This window comes from Equus asinus, chromosome 20 (genome assembly GCF_041296235.1).
Source record: "Equus asinus isolate D_3611 breed Donkey chromosome 20, EquAss-T2T_v2, whole genome shotgun sequence".
Lineage (NCBI taxonomy): Eukaryota > Metazoa > Chordata > Mammalia > Perissodactyla > Equidae > Equus > Equus asinus.
Window position 1 is genome coordinate 87,786,818 of NC_091809.1, and position 16,816 is coordinate 87,803,633.

At 36.8% G+C, this 16,816-nt stretch overlaps 1 protein-coding gene and 1 pseudogene across 1 annotated transcript; one reads left to right on the forward strand and one right to left on the reverse strand.

Moving 5' to 3' along the window:
* LOC106830142 (olfactory receptor 51G2-like) lies at window positions 1–957 on the forward strand. The gene has a single exon (XM_014839568.1). The coding sequence runs from the start codon at window positions 1–3 to the stop codon at window positions 955–957; it is 957 nt and encodes a 318-aa protein (XP_014695054.1).
* Window positions 958–5,387: 4,430 nt separating this feature from the next.
* On the reverse strand, window positions 5,388–6,323 carry LOC106830143 (olfactory receptor 51I2-like; annotated as a pseudogene).
* Window positions 6,324–16,816: the final 10,493 nt, after the last annotated feature.

Genomic DNA, 16,816 nt, shown 5'->3' on the forward strand with positions numbered 1-16,816 from the left:
ATGTTGGCTTTTAATAACACTGCCTCTGGTCGGCCCACCTTCTCTTTCATTGGTATTCCTGGTCTGGAGGCTGCACATATGTGGATCTCCATCCCCTTCTGTCTCCTGTACTTTGTATCCCTTGCGGGTAATTCACTTCTGCTCATCCTGGTTAGAGCAGAACAGAATCTTCATGAACCTCAGTTCTATTTCTTGGCCATGCTTGCCCTTACTGACCTCGGCCTTTCATTATCCACAATGCCCAGCGTCTTGGCTATCTTCTGGTTTGATGTCTACCACATCGGCCTGGATGCCTGCCTAACTCAAATGTTCTTCATCCACACACTCTCTTCAGTGGAATCAGGTGTCCTCGTAGCCATGGCCTTTGATCGCTTGATAGCTGTCTGTGCTCCGCTACACTATACCAGGATCCTGACCCACTACACTGTTGCTTGCCTTAGTGGAGCTGCTCTCCTACGAGCTACCACTTTGCTGGCCCCTTTGCCTTTTTTCCTCAGGACTTTTCCCTTCTGTGGGGCCAATATCCTCTCACACTCCTACTGCTACCACCCAGATATGCTGAACTTGGCCTGTGGGGATATCACTTTCAGCAGTGCCTATGGATGGGTTTTTGTACTCTGCACATTTGTAGTGGATGTTATCTTCATCCTAGCTTCATATATGAAGATCTTGGGCACTATTATGAGGATGGGGACTCAAGACAGAAACTGGAGAACACTGCATACCTGTGCCTGTCACTTATGCACAGTGCTTGTCTTTTACCTGCCCCTCATCAGCTTGGCTGTGCTGCATCATTACACCCAGGACATCTCCCCAGTTGTATACACCACAATGAGTAATGCCTACCTCCTCATGACACCACTGCTCAACCCTCTTGTCTACAGTCTCAAATCCCGGCAGATCCAGGCTGCCCTGCGCAAGCGATTTTGGGTGCAGCGTGTCATTGCTGGGGAATGATATCGTCTCTATATCAGAAGGGACAACCAATTTAAAAGTGCTGCTCAGGATCTACTACATGCCAAGCAGTGTGCTAGGCACCACAAGTTCAAAAATAAAAAATACTCAGGCCTTCCCCTCCAGAAGTACCTAACCTAATGAAGGAAGGAGAGAGAGACAGAATGCTTAAATAAATGATCAAAACTGTGATCATAAAGGATGATTGTTTGGTAGTGGTAAGGAGAAACAGCAACAGAAACCCAAGCTCAGTGGTTTTAGTGTATGGGTTGGATGAAAATCACATTGTTCCAACTGTTAAAGGAGGAGGAGTCTGACTGTAGACTGTAAAAGATCAATGAGGGGCTGATTTTATAGAGAAAACAAGATGTCACCTGATTCTTGACTGACCATGTTGTTTAAGTGGAGGCATTAAAATTCAAAATTGATGATAAATTTACTAATATACCCTTGTCCCTCAGTATCCATGAGGAATTGGTTCCCAGGCCCCCAAGGATATAAAAATCCACAGATGATCAAGTCCTTTATATAAAATGGCTTAATTTTTGCTCATAACCTTCACATATCTTCCTGTGTACTTCAAATCATCTCCAAATTACTTATAATATCTAATCCAATGTAAATTCTATGTAAATGGTTGGTGTACTATATTATTCATGGAATAATGACAAGAGAAAAAAATCTGTACATGTTCAGTACAGATGTAATCATTGTAGGTCTTTCCATCTGCAGTTGGTTGAATCTGCGGATGTAGACACCCATATATGGAGAGCCAACTGTATGCTTAATATTTCTGACCATTTTTTGTAATTCCATACTGGCTGATGTCTGAACATTCTAGCTAGTAACAAAAGATAAAGGAGCTATCTGAAAATAAATAATATATAAGGATCTGAGAAATGGTTATTCTTACTCATCTTTTTCCTTCATTCACACATTATTTAGATTTTCTTTTGTTTCCCATTCCATACTAAGAATACATAGCGTTATATCTTGACTTCCGAAACATGAATGGATCTCTTTTCTCTAACTTTGCAAAAGAAAAAATGAATTAGTTTATTCTCTTCTAGGGTCAACTCATAAAGTTAGAGTCAGAAGCAAACGAATATCATCCTGCTGGGATCAGCATAGAAGGCAAGTTAAGAGAGAGATTTAATTGCCCATGGCAATAAATAAACATGTGGTAGCATTAGCACAAATTTCAAGCTACTTTAAGAGAAGCTTTAAATAAATTTCTAAAAGATAGCTCAAGTAATTAATCAGAAAATAGTTTTTTAGTAGGCGGAGTCATACAGAAGACATAAGTGTAATTTTCAGATAGCTTACATTTTACTAGTAGAAATCATGGAATAGCAGCAAATTATATTACAGAATATAATTAGTGAGGTTGGGGCTTGCTTTGAATTGTTCTATGAATTCAGAAGCACGTCAGTCAGTGAGGGCTGTGTTTGTTAGGAACTTTTGCCAGCAACACTGAGGAGACCACGAGAAAACAGATCCTGGAAGCTTGAAAACTATTTTGATTCTGAAATTATTCAGCAAGCTTTGATCTGTTAGGTATCAACAGGAGAGAGGAAGTTTTTTCTTCTTTTTTTTTTTAAAAAAACAGCATGGTCTTTGTCCGTACTGAAAGATCATTTGAGAAATATAAGGAATACCCTCAAAAATGAAATAAAATTCTGATTCTTAAACTGTTTCTCCATATTTTAAGGCCCAGTTTAATAATTTTCTTTATTCTGACTCTTTCTGATCAAAAGCTTCTTAACTTTAACTTCCCTAAGCATGAGTATAGCAAACTGAGGACCATTTCTCATCAATTGTTTAATTTTTGAGGCCAGCAGACAATTTTCCTTTGAGGAACTCCTTACTTCGGTGTACAGTTTGGGCGAGACCAAAATATCAAAATTCTAAGAAATTTCCCCTGAACTTTCAGCTGCAGAGATTAAGAACCTAAGGAAAAATTATCCTCCTTCATATTTTATGGTAGAGCTAGTGTGAAAGATTCCCCTTTCTATTTGGAACACTGGAAGGACCCCAAACCACTTGTGGTCATCATCTTCCCTAGTTACGTGGAAGCAATGCCAGTCTACATAGAAGAAAATGAGTACAAAACAAAGCAGAAGCAGATAAGAGAGATTGCTTCAGAAAGAAAAAGTGACGTGACAATATTGAGTCCTTAAACTTGGGTCACTGAGATCCTCCCTTTGAATTTGTGACCTATTCTGATATATTTCTTTACATTTCTTTGCTTATAAATTAAATAATGAGGCAAGCTAACGGGATATTTTTTCTCTTATGAGGTGATTTGAAACATTTATTTAATTCCATCTTAAAGTATGGCAAATTTATCCCCATCTTGTCTCACTGAGTAGTACAGTAATGCTCCTTTATCCACAGTTTCATTTTCCACAGTTTCAGTTACCTGCCGTCAGCCGTAGGACAAAAATATTACATGGAAAATACCAGAAAAAAACAATTTGCAAGTTTTAAATTTCACACTGTTCTGAGTAGTGTGAAATCTTCTGCCATGCCACGCAGTCTCACCCAGGATGTAAATCATCCCTTTGTCCAGCGTATCCATGCTGTGGACACTGCTTGCCTGTTCGACATTTAGTAGCCGTTTCAGTTATCAGATCCACTGCTGGGGTGTCACAGTGCTTGTGTTCAAGTCATCCTTATTTTGCTTAATAATGGCCCCCAAAAAGCAATAGTAGTGATGCTTACAATTTGAATATGCCAAAAATAATCCATAAAGGGCTTCCTTTAAGTGAATAGGTGAAAGTTCTCAATAAGAAAAATCATATGTTGAGGTTGCTAAGATCTACCGTAACTTTTATTAAAGTATCTTGTTACATTGTTATATTTCATTATTTTTGTTAATCTCTTAATGTGCCTAATTTATAAATTAAAAGTTAGCATAGGTATGTATGTATAGCAGAAAGACATTGCATATACAGCGTTTGGGTTTGGTATTATCCACAGTTTCAGGCATCCACCAAGGGGCTTGGAATTTGTCCCATGTGGATAATGGGTGACTACTGTAACTCTGTAAATGATGGCATTTTTTAATTCATCTGTCGCCTACAGTATGGCATATAGTGACTGCCAAAAAGTTGTGTAAAGATGTAAAATAAGGAGCGACAAAGCGCAAAAGGTGAAAAATAAGGATTATACATGATTATTGAATCAATAAATTACTGAATCATGAGTTAATGTCCAAATAGCTCATTTAAAAATGGCTCAGCCAATAATGTCTGGCTCTGCTCTCTGGTAATTAATTTGGAGGCATCATTAGTATATATAAAGAATTTGGTGACTGTCCCTGATCTTCAATGACAACATTGAGAAGATAAATTTGGTGTATGATACATTCTTGATACTTGCAAATATACATTTTATAAAAAATATATAAAAAGGGAAGTCTAAATATGTATTCAAACTGGAGAACCACTATATTATTCTGTGGTCACCTTTGGTACCACTATCTGAGTGACAGAAGCATTTATTCTTTTGTATTTATCTTTAAAACCTGTCTTAGCCCTTGTCTACTATACTTTTAATTTGTAATATAATGGCTAATATTTTGATATACCATCATTGTTATAAATGTATTACATAAATTATCACACGTTTTTCTTATCATGTCCTTAGAAAGAAGATATCGTTATTAACTGCTTTTCACTGATGGGGACGTTGAGGCACAGATAGGCTGAGTATCTGTGTTTCCTGAAAACATAGCAGATAAGTTACAGAGTCCTGACCTTTGTTTAATCAGTGCATACTTACCTTCAACTAAATTTGAGGTACAATTTAATACAACCTGGGGAAATCTAGTATACATTACATAAATGAAAAATTTTAGGTACATTGCTTTGTTATACTTTTGCTTTAATATCTCACTGAATTTTTGTGTTAGATGAGGCTTATATTGGGACAGTTTCAGAAAAAAAACATAAAATATAAATAGATTTAAATAAAAACTATGTAAATAAACCCTCTTTTCTCTAATTTGGAATATTTCCTCTACAATATCTCAAAGTTCCCAAAGATAATAAATGTCTGTATAACAATATAAATATCTTATTTTAAATCAACTTTGAACCCTATAGCTGTATATGAGGGATTCTTATGTAGAAAATATTTGTAGGACCGTTTAGTTTGAAGTGGGGCTCATAGGTAAGTGGTGTGAACTCTAGGAATGAGAAAGATAAAGTGAGGGTGAAAGTGGTTTTAGAAATATCTTTCCTGATATAATATTTAAAACGAGAAGGGAATCTTATATTTCCAGAAAGATTGTAGTAATACCATACAGAGGTATACCAAAAGAGGTACTTTAGCACAGAGGAAAAGAATGTCTGTTCCTCCTTCTATTTTCCATATCCCCGGTATCTTTCAATCAGTTCCTCGAAGAGCTCTCACTTTGTTCTATCATCTTACCTTAACTGCAGTCTACATAGCACATTTCTAATCTGTTTTGTTTTAACACTATAAACCAAAGGATTGTGTACAGGTGTGAGGAAAAGGAAAGTGTTGGACATGATGACATGGGGGAGAGGGGAGTGGTACCTGCCTATTGTGTGGATCAGGGCTAAGGCAATAAGTGGGACGTAGAAAATGAGGACAGTGACAATATGGGAGACACAAGTGTTGAGTGCCTTAAGCTTCCCCTCTCTGGAAGCAATGCCTAGAACTGTCTTCAAGATCAAAGCATAAGACAGGACAATAAAGACAGAGTCAACACCAAAGGAGCAGAGAACCAAGGTCAGCCCATAGATAATGTTCACACGAGTAGACCCACAAGCTAGCTTCATCACGTCAGGGTGGAAGCAGAATGAGTGAGATAGGATGATGTTCTTGCAGAAGGGAAGCCGTTTGAGCAGGATGGGCAAAGGGGCCATCAGCGTCACTCCTCAAGCCACAGCAGCCAATCCCATCTGAGTAATGCGTGAATGGGTCAGGATCATCGTGTAGCGCAGTGGGTTGCGTATGGCCACAAAGCGGTCAAAGGCCATGGCCAGAAGGATGGCTGACTCCATGGAAGAGAAGGTGTGGATGAAGAACATCTTGACCAGGCAACCATGGAATTCAATCTCTCGGTGGTTGAGAAGGAAGACATTAAGTACAGTAACCAGTGTAGATGCTGACATACTTGTGTCAGTGGCTGCCAACATGGACAAGAATACATACTGAGGCTCATGAAGGCTGGGATTCTTGTGTATTATGTGAATGATGATGCTGTTCCCCAGGATGGAAATCACATACATCGTGCTCAATGGGATGGAGATCCAGATACGACACTCCTCCAGCCCTGGGATTCCTGAAAGAAGGAAGAAGGGTGGTTGGTAGTGGGTGCCATTGAATATAGACATGATGGTTAAACCTAAAAAAGAGAACATGTATAGGAAAGTTAAGCAATAAAGTCAAGTCAAGCTCATTCAATAGTTGAAGAGAGAGTCTAGAGGCAGAAGCAAACTAAATATCTGTTGCATGCAGAGAGAACTGAATACGGTTGAATTCAGCTTAATTCACAAAGTTTATATAGATAATTTTTAGGTGATTTATAACTGCTATCTTGTGAGCAATTTTGTTGATGCAATGGTTCCTCCAAATACACTTCTAGATAAACTATAGCAAAGGATTCTGAACAGAAATTTTCATAGAACAAATTAAGATTCACAAAGCATATGATTAACTCAGCAAATTTAAAACACGCAGTGAGAAGCAGGAGGACAGAGAGAGGATTGGTTCAGACACTTAAAAGAGTGTGCAAGTGAGGAGGAAGGACCATGGTATCTGAATGCTGGATTATGCATTACTCATATGTTCTGTCTCTTCTGATGATGTTAGAAAGACCAGAGCTGAGGTTTGAGCAAGGAGACCCAACAGGTGTAACGTACCTAGGGCCAATACTCACACTTACTCTATCAGACACACAGCATCATGTGTGTATGCTCACCTCTCGAACTCACCAGTAACACTGCTGAACATCAATGCATTTTACCCATATTTCCTGTGCTGAGAACATGTGGGACCAGAATGAAACTACAATAGGTATCATTAATAGGTTACTGATTTAGGCATAACACAGCTGTCATTCTATATCATTAATAGGTTACTGATTTAGGCATAACACAGCTGTCGTTCTATACAGGGCATTATCATATCTTAAGACTTGTTTTTCTCTATCTTTTTATCTATAAATAATATTGCTGTTCATTCTATCATACAACTCATAAGTTTTATCTTTATCACATCCTTTAACATGTCCTACAACTTACCTATTATCTCTATTCACCATAATTTATGAACGTTACCTATGTCATATATGCTATTTGTTTGCCCTTCACAACTATCCTTAATAAATACCACACATTCTGCATATATCTCAAAAACTACTAGTTTGTTCACTATGTTTAATGCATCTCATGAATTTCATCTGCTCCATTTCTTTTCTTGTTTACTTGAATGGAATATTCTCAAATAATACAACAAATATACATTACTACTTTGGGGACATGATGTCTACTAAGATATGATTTCTACCTCCATATAAGGCAGTGTTAGGTAAATATTCATTTTCTATGAATAAGGAAACACATTATATAATGACCTCACAAATAACAGAACTTTACTAAGTATTTTTTCTTTAAATATAATTTCATTTGGTCATAATTTTACCCCATCAAAGAAGGAAGCCAGACTTATTATGTCAAAACCAAAACCAAAGTAAATTAATTAGTAAAACAAAGCAAAACAAAAAACAAAACACGTGAAGCCTTTACAATCTTAGAAAGGTAAAAAAGTTCCCAAGGTCACATAACTTCGAGTCAGCCAGTACTAAAACCTAATTTTTTGTCCTACTACTGTGCTCTTTAAATGACACTCTTTTGTGATGTTATATAAAATAAATGAATAAATAGTAGGATACAGTGAATGAGTATTGAATGATGACTTAAAATGTCTTGAAGAATTTAAGGAGAGAATGAAATGTGAGCTCATAATTGGGTGATGAAAACCTTTAATTAGAAGAGGCGAAATCAGCAATAATTCCAGGCTGGTCAACTCAAAGAGCAGAGTAATGGAAATCGAGTAAGACTTATTAGGGAAGGGCACTAAGAATATTCTCCTGAATAGAATGAAGTGTTGTAAAAGGGAAGGAAGGTAAAATAAGATGGAAGAGGTAGTATGGAGCCTTGTCGGAAAGAAGGTCGGGGGTAAAAGGATATAATGGTGGATATAAGTGGTATAATGAAGGTTCTACCAAGTGTCAGAAGGCAAACTCATTAGCATGAAAGGCAGTTTGGATTCAGGACAAACTCTTTGGTAACTCTTATGTGACTAAGATATCAAGTGGTGAGAATCTAAGCAAGAGGGTTTGATTCACTAGAGAGAGATGTAGGCAAGAGCATTTTTAAGGAAAAGAAATGCAACCAACCAACAAGATTTAATTAACTAGATAAAGGGGACAAAGCCTCCCACCTCTCACTTTACACCAAGATTTTAAGCCTGGTTTCTTGCCTTAGATAACGACATGAAAGTGTATTTCAACCAGTTCATAGCAGGAGCCATACTTTCCAAAAAGAGGGTTACAGAGAAAAATCCATTTGGAAACATTTTAATTTATTTGCTAGCATTGTCTCTAATGGCCATTCTCACTGTAATGGAGAAGGGAAAAGAGCATTGAAGCAGAGAATATACAATAGCAAATTGAGAAAAAAGAGAGAACTGAATAGTGGACTGTCTTGGAAATAAAAAAATGAGAGAGTTTCAACAAATAGGTAGTCAGTGGAAATAAATGCTCTATAATTAAAACTGGAGAACTGAGAAATCCCCATATTGCACTTGGTGATTAGAAATGTTGTTGATAAAAGTGGTTTTAGGAGACTAGAACACCAGAAAGCAAGAATGAGAGGAGGCATCTATGAGTGAATGGGTAGTGAGAGACTAGTAGTGGAAAAATATATACCATAAAACATAAGTTACAGTGGAAACAATGTTATATTTTTAACAAGATAAAGAAAGAAAGACAATTTGAAATGAGCTTAAGCTTTGGAGTAAGAGATGCCCAGATCAGAATCCAGCTACTATCACCCTTCTAATTTGCTGAATTTGTGATCTTGGACCCGGTACTTAACCCTTCTGTTTCGCAGTATTCTCTCCTGTGAAATGGATCAACTGGAATCTATCATACTGTCATTAGTGGAAGATTTCAAACTAAAAAGGCAAGCAGAGTGTGCACTATTGGCAGTAGAGAACTGTAAGAAAGGAGTAAGGTGGCTAGGTCTTAGCAAGAAAGAGGGGGGCATTGAATGATGGAATATTTTCCTTTCAAATCTCTAAATCTGAAAATCCCTCCAATTGTAGATACAAGATAACAACTGCATTATTAACGTTATGAACTGTTTCTTGTCACTGCACAGCACACATACCAGGAACTGTGTTTTCTTCTAAAGTACACCTGCACTTTCAGAAATACACAGCATATCATGTATTTTCTCTGCGGGAGCCTGACAAGAAAGGACCCACTTAGGTATGGAATCTTACTGTTTGCAAGTCAATTTGGGGCTGAGGAGCAGGAGTGTCTCTGGATTCCTCTCGGGTTGGGGGCTAGAGAGGAGGCTTTACTGGTTGTTAGAAGGGGGAGAAGACTCCGTGGATAAGCCCTGAGGAGCAATAAGACTAAATTATCTAGTAACTCTCATCGCGTGTGTTATCTTCAAATATTCCAACAGAATAAAGTACGTAAGACTCCACTGCACTTTCAAGAGAGGATAAATAGTACTATTGTAAACAATCTGTGCGACATTTAACATTTATATAATTTAGTGAAATGATTTAACTCAGTTCTTGCCGTGGTAAGGAGTTAACTATTGGAAAGATAAAAGTGTTTGAGAAAGAGAAAATGGATAATGGGGAGCCTGTGGAAATGGAGATATTTGAAAAGAAAAAAAAAGAAAGAAAACAGAGTAGGAAGTACCTTCCTTCAGAACAGTACTTCAGGTTATGGCAAGAAATGAAAAGTAGAGGCTAAAACTGATAAAACAGAGAGTGAGCAACCTTAATGGTTTGGTTGCCTTCAATTCAGCCACTTTAACAGTGTTTTTATTTCTAGCTTTAATCAACCTATATCCATCTTCCATGAACTTCCTATGAGCTGTAATAACTTACTTCTTTCAGGTCTTCTTAAGTAAACTATTGTCAGAAAAGTCCTCGATCACATTTGGGACCAAGGGACCTAGGAAAGACAGTAGCATCTGCAGGGACCCTCTACAGTACTTGGAGCATTTATTCCTCCACCAGCTGAAAAAGCTAAAAGGCTGTTTGTCTCTTCTCCCTTCCCTGAGGACTGGCCAGGCCTTGCAACGTCTTAGGAGATCCCAGTCTCCCTCAGAAAGAGGGGTCAGGAAGCTAGAAGTGAAAAACAACACCCAGTAAAATGTCTCTTCATTCTCCTTGTACAGAGCCATTTTTAGTAAAAACACTTCTGTGAACAGAAAATGGAAATAACTAGATCCATAGTAAGATTTACTGTCATGTCTGAGTGTGTCTATATGCATGTGTGAATTGTTAGGAGAGTATCTTGGGGCCCAGGGCAGGCCACCCCAAAATATCCCACAATGGCATATTGATTATTTTGAATTAAAGTTACTTGAGAAGCAGCCAATGCAAAAAGAAAAATGTTGATCCTCTTCATTCTTTTCCCCCTGAAAGCAGAAAATAAATCTCCCATGTGAAAGATGTTCTCCCTGCATCCTTATCACCAGAGCTTGGGAAGTCAGGGCCAGAAGCCTGTATAAACACACCTTGCTAATTTCCACATCAAGCCTAAACTCTGTTTAAATTCCTCTTTTGTTATGTAACCAAAACCTAAGTTTTTTGTTCTGTCATTCCTCACAAACCTACTGGGTTTTTTTGGGTGTAAAACAAATATATATATATATGTATACTGTCTGTTTGTTGACTTTCCGAGTCCTTTCTCTACGATCTCCAATACGTAGATATTAGACAGGTATTTCACCTGTTAATCTGTCTCGAGGTTTTTTTTATCAGTATGTCCAGAAGAACTCAAGAGGAACAAGGTAAAATTACCCCCTCCCTGACATACTCTATGACTCAACTATTTTTCCTCACCTAATGCTAAAACTGCTTAAAATGCGTTGTTAGTGATCATTGTTCAAAGGCAATATCTGTTACTTTTAGGCTTTTCTTGAAAATAGAAACTGCTTGAAGTCCTAGTCCATTACAACGTCACAAATAATTGATATGCATGAATATAAAAAGTTGTCAATGATTATACTTTTTAATGTTCATTAATCTTATGCAAATATATAGCCGGTAATCTTCTGATGCTTTTGCAACTTGTTGAGGAGGGAAACTATGGACTGTAAAGGTGTACAAAGAGCACTGCATATTAATAGGCAATTGAGAAAGAACTCTTAAAAAGACTGCCAGATACAAAACTGGTTAATGTACTGTACAACAAAACTCCTAAGCTTTAGGGTTATCTTCTCTACTAGATAGAAAACATTTGCATTGCTTACTGGACAACAACAAACGTTTTTTTTACTTCACAGGGTCTGATAGTCTAGTCAAATAGTAAATAGCAAAATTAAAGTTACAATTTCCTAGAGATTAAACAGTCTTTAAATAGGCCTGTTAATTTCTTCAATATGACATTGAAAGAACATGAAATCATATTTTGCTTTACTTCCATGTTTTGAATAATTTTGAACAGATTTTTTTTTCCAGTAGTATTTTCTAATAATAAATCATGGGCATAAGCAGAGCTTTAATAAACAGAGAAAACTTGCATAACCTCACAGAATTTCTCTATCCCTTGGGTGGAGGAATAATTCAAGTAGTCATTTGAAGGGCTGGGGACAGGATAAATGAAAAAGGTCCCAAGTAGAAGAAGAGTGCTCTTCTTACTCGGATATCACATAATAGTGACACCAACTTCTGACTCCAGCAGAAGTCCAGCAGTACAAATGTTCATTAAGCAAAGCCAAATACATTACTTATTTCAGTAAATAAGAATAACGTCTTGACTGGGACTTGGTAGGATGTCTGCATGGGGAGATCAAGGGGGATGGATGTTATGAGGTCTGGTTCACGTGGCTTAAGTGGATCTTTCAGTTAAAGAATCTAATTGAGATTGAGCAAAATTCATCATATAATAAATTAGGATTGATAGATACTGTGAGGTGAGGGTCTTGACGAGAGCCTTGATGAGGTGACAGTTGTTTGCTAAGCAAGTAGGTACACCCAGTTAAGTGATATATTATTCTAAGGGGCCTATTTATCTAATTGAGAAATTTAGTGTCCTGAGATGGGGGATTGTTGAGAAGTTTTGTTTTGTTTTTTTCAACAAATAGATTTGCGGATGTTCCTGAAACAAACAAACAATTTACTGATTTAGAGTCTTGTTTGGAAGAGTAAGTGATTCCTGAAACAATCAGCTAAATCATGTAGGTGTAGCCGACCTTTGTTCTTAGTCCTGATAATGAAGCTATCGGCCTTAGACAGTCACAGGGCTTAGTAATCACTGCAGTTTAGCTTGCCAGAGAAGGTTGATCCCCATTTTCCACCTCCACATTTCTTGATTATGAGAAGAGGTCAAACAAGAATAACAATAACAACAAAATTCAGACAAGCAGAAGGAGGCGGAGAAGGAGGAGGAGGAGAATGGGGGGGAGGAGGAGAATGTGGGGGAGGAGGAGGAGAATGTGGGGGAGGAGGAGGACAAGGGACAGAGAAACTGAAATTTTGAAATTTTCCACCCAATACTACTTGGACCATTAGCCAAGCAAATAAGTACTTCCATCAAAATTGGGGCACTGGAACTAGAGTGCCAGCACCACTCAAGTTCTCCAGCCTTAGACTTCGAGGCAAACCTAAATATTTGAGTGCTTGAGAACGGATGTGGGATATGGATGGAGAATAAATAATCACTAATAAGAAAAGGTAATAGGAATGTAATGGTCAGAAGTTACTTTTTTCTTTTTCTGAGCACTGAAAAGCTTTTTACTGTTAAGGCATAAATATCGTCTTCTTAGTCTTAGTCTATTCCTGAGTTAACAGTCAACTTCGTGTTTTGCTAGAGATCAAAGAAAAACATCATGTTGATGCTCTTCCAAAATAGAGCTTGAGCCTGTTCATTTTGATTCATATAATCAAAAACAACCCTAATCCAGGTTTTTTCCTGGGGAGCTGAAATAGGCTCAAAACATTTTTTTTTCAACCAGTTCTTCCCTTTCAAGCCATTCTTCACAATGTAGCCAGAGTGAATTTCCTAAAATGAATATATGATTACATTAGCACTGTATTTAAAAATCTTTGGTGACTTTCCATGGTCCTTCACCACCTGAACCTTGCAAAATAGATCCAGCCACATTTCACCACTATTTCAACCAAAATACCAGAATAGAGATGTTTTAGTAACCTGGATTTTGTTTTTTAATTTTTTTCTCTCACGCACACATCAGAGGCCACCCTTATAGTCTCTCTTTTGAGTGGACTTACCTTCCCTACGTACTCTTCTGTGTCACTTATTTACCCTTCTGTTCCACACACTTATATTAACACCTGTGTGAGTTCTTCTGGGTTCTTTTAGATTGAATACATAATTAAAGGACTGGAAATTATCATTGGTACTTATTTTCTTAAAATCTAGGTCTGTACACTCTTCAGAAAAGTAAGAACAATATCTCGGTTCTACATGTTGGCTTAATAAAACTTTGGATACCAGGAATACTGAAGTAGAGACAAAAATATGTGGTTTTCTCCTAAAGATTGTTGGAATTATCCAAATAGCATCTGCATCCTTTCCAATTTCTCTTTTAGCCTTTCAGTACATTTTAGGACAATAATCATATTTGTCTAGCCAGAAATCTTCTCTTCTTTGTGACAATGATTGTATGATGAATGAAAATTTTGTTAGTTTTCTCTTCAGAGATTTTGAAATCTTTCAAGATAAGATTGAGAAAGGGCCATTTGTCTCACCTTCTGGAAAAATTAATATCACTAGACTTCCAGATTTTAATATAAATTATTTACAGTAATGATGTTTTGATGAAATGATTTATAATAGATTTGATGAAATGATTTCTAATAGATTTATAATATTATATACACTATATTGGAAGCAAAAAATACACTTTCCTAATGCATCCCCAGAGCACAGAGCAAGCCTCTGCATAGTGTAGTGAGTGTGTCCAATAAAAATTTATTGAGTGATTGAAATAATGAATAAATGGATTCCAAAAGCAAAGAGACACATATGGTTTACAGGAGAGGGATTATGTGTGGGACATTGAGATGCATGAGGAAAATGGCAAACCTGCTTCTTATAGAATGGAGAACGTTGGGAAGGGTTCAAATCTTTCATTTCTGAAAAAGTGGAAGTTTAGTGGAGCAGAACTTAAGGAAATATACACCTCCAGCCCAATAGTTTGCCTTTCTTTGACTTCTTCCCTGTTCGTAAATTGGAAAATATCATTATTTTAATATACTAACCTATTAATACTAGTTAGCTGAAATAAATAAAATTTGAGAATTTTCCATTTAAACAAAGGAAGCAAGGAGACAAGAATGACCTTGCAGCTTTTGGAAACATAAAATTATGACATACAGATTTATCTCCCTTTTCTTCTCTCAAAAATATTTTTATATCTTTAATATTTTAATTTTTTTCTATTGATTTGGTCATACATTTAAAAAACGGAAGCAAACCTTTATTTCTTGTTCTATTTATGTAATAGTACATTTTAATTCTTTGCCAAGATAGAAGGGGTTTCACCTCTAAAATTCTTTCTATTTCTCCTCTTTTAACCCTTCTTCCCACTCATCTTATTTTTTAATCTTAGTTTTGTATTGGCAATGCTGATATTTGCATTTTTTATAAATATTTTTGAAGCATTCCGTATTATCTCCAGATTGAAACTACATTTAAAACCATTACTATTATTATTATCTTTTTTTTCCGAGGAAGATGCACCCTGAGCTAACATGTGGGCCAATCTTCCTCTACCTTGCCTATTGGTCCCCGTCACAGCATGGCTGACAAGGGGTGTAAGTCCATACCTGAGATCCAAACCCATGAAACCAGGTCGCTGAAGTAGAGTGCGCTGAACTCAACCACAGTGCCACAGAGCCAGCTCTTTAACCGTTATTACTTCTAGATACAGCCAAATCTTATCTAGGAATACACTTTCTTCTTTGGAGTTCTAATATAACAATCACTGTGCAACTTGAAGGAGAAAGCTTTAAAGTCCCGGTAAAATCATCTGTTTTTCTAAAATTCCAACAGTTACTTAAAGTCATGACATATTTTAGTGTGCTTCATATTTTAGCATTGACTTTATCTGTACTTTAAAAGTTATTTTCTGTGGAATTTCTAATAGAATATTTCCTCTTGTTGAAGAATAAACATCAACTTTCTTTGTCGTGACCCTGATGCTGTCTGCAAATTGTGCCCTTCATTCTATTATTTAGGTTGCTTCTTTCAGCTCTTCTTTTTGATAACAAACAAAATTTTCCCAGTTTTACTGGGATATCATTGACATTTAACATTGTGTTAGCTTAAGGTGTACAAAGTGTTTATTTGATACACACATATTGCAAAATAATTATCGTAGTAGGGTTAGTTACCCCTTCCATCATGTTACATATTACTTTTTTTATTTTTTTTTACTTGAGAAAGATTAGCCATGAGCTAACAACCTTGCCAATCCTCTATTTTCTATGTCGGCTGCCAACACAGCATGGCTGATGAGTGGTGTATGTCTGCCCCTGGGATCCGAACCCACAGACCTGGGCTGCCAAAGCAGAGCACATGAACTTAACTACTATGCCATGGGGCCAACCCCATATTATCATTTTTGTGTGTGTGATGAGGGCATCTAAACTCTACTTCTAGCAACTTTCAAATATATAATACAATATTGTTGACTATAATCACCTTGGTGTACATTAGATCACCAGAACTTATTCATCTTTTAACTGGAAGTTTGTACACTTTGGCCAACCTCTCCCTATTTCCCCCATTCTGCAGGCCCTGACAAGCTCCATTCTACTCTTTGTTTTTATAAGTTCAGCTTTTTTGGATTCCACATATAAGTAATATCATACAGCATTTGTCTTTCTCTGTCTGGCTCATTTCAATTAGTGTAATGCTCTCAAGTTCTATCTATATTTTAGCAAATGATAGTATTTTCTTCTTCCTCATGGCTGAATAATATCTCATTGTGCGTGTGTGTGTGTGTGTATGTGTGTATTTGTAGATGTAGTTGTTTCTGTATCTTTGCTATTATGAAGAATGCTGCAAGGAACAGGAAAGTTCTAATATTTCTACAAGATATTCATTTCTTATGGATATATGCCAGAAAGTGGGATTGCTGGATCATATGGTAGTTCCATTTTTAATTTTTTGAAGAACATCCATACCGTTTTCCATAATGGCTGCACCAATTTACATTTTCACCAACAGTGCACAAGAGTTCCCTTTTCTTTACATCCTCATCAATACTTGTTATTGCTTATCTTTTTCATAATAGCCATTCTAATTGGTGTGAGGTGAAATCTCATTGTGATCTCTCATTTATTGCCTGATGATTAGTGATGTTGAGCATCTTTCAATGTACCTGTTGTCCATTTGCATGTCATCTTTGAGAAATATCTATTCAAGTCTTCAGCCCATTCTTTAATCAAATTGTTTATTTGCTCTTGAGTTGTATGAATTCCTTATATATTTTGGATATTAACCCTTTATCAGATACACGATTTGCAAATATTTTCTCCCATTCAGTGGGTTGTCTTTCATTTTGTTGATTATTTCTTTTGCTGTGCAGTTCTTTAGTTTGAT

Coding starts and splice junctions, on each gene's coding strand:
- LOC106830142 (XM_014839568.1), top strand. CDS start 1: ATGTTGGCTTTTAATAACACTGCCTCTGGTCGGCCCACCTTCTCTTTC.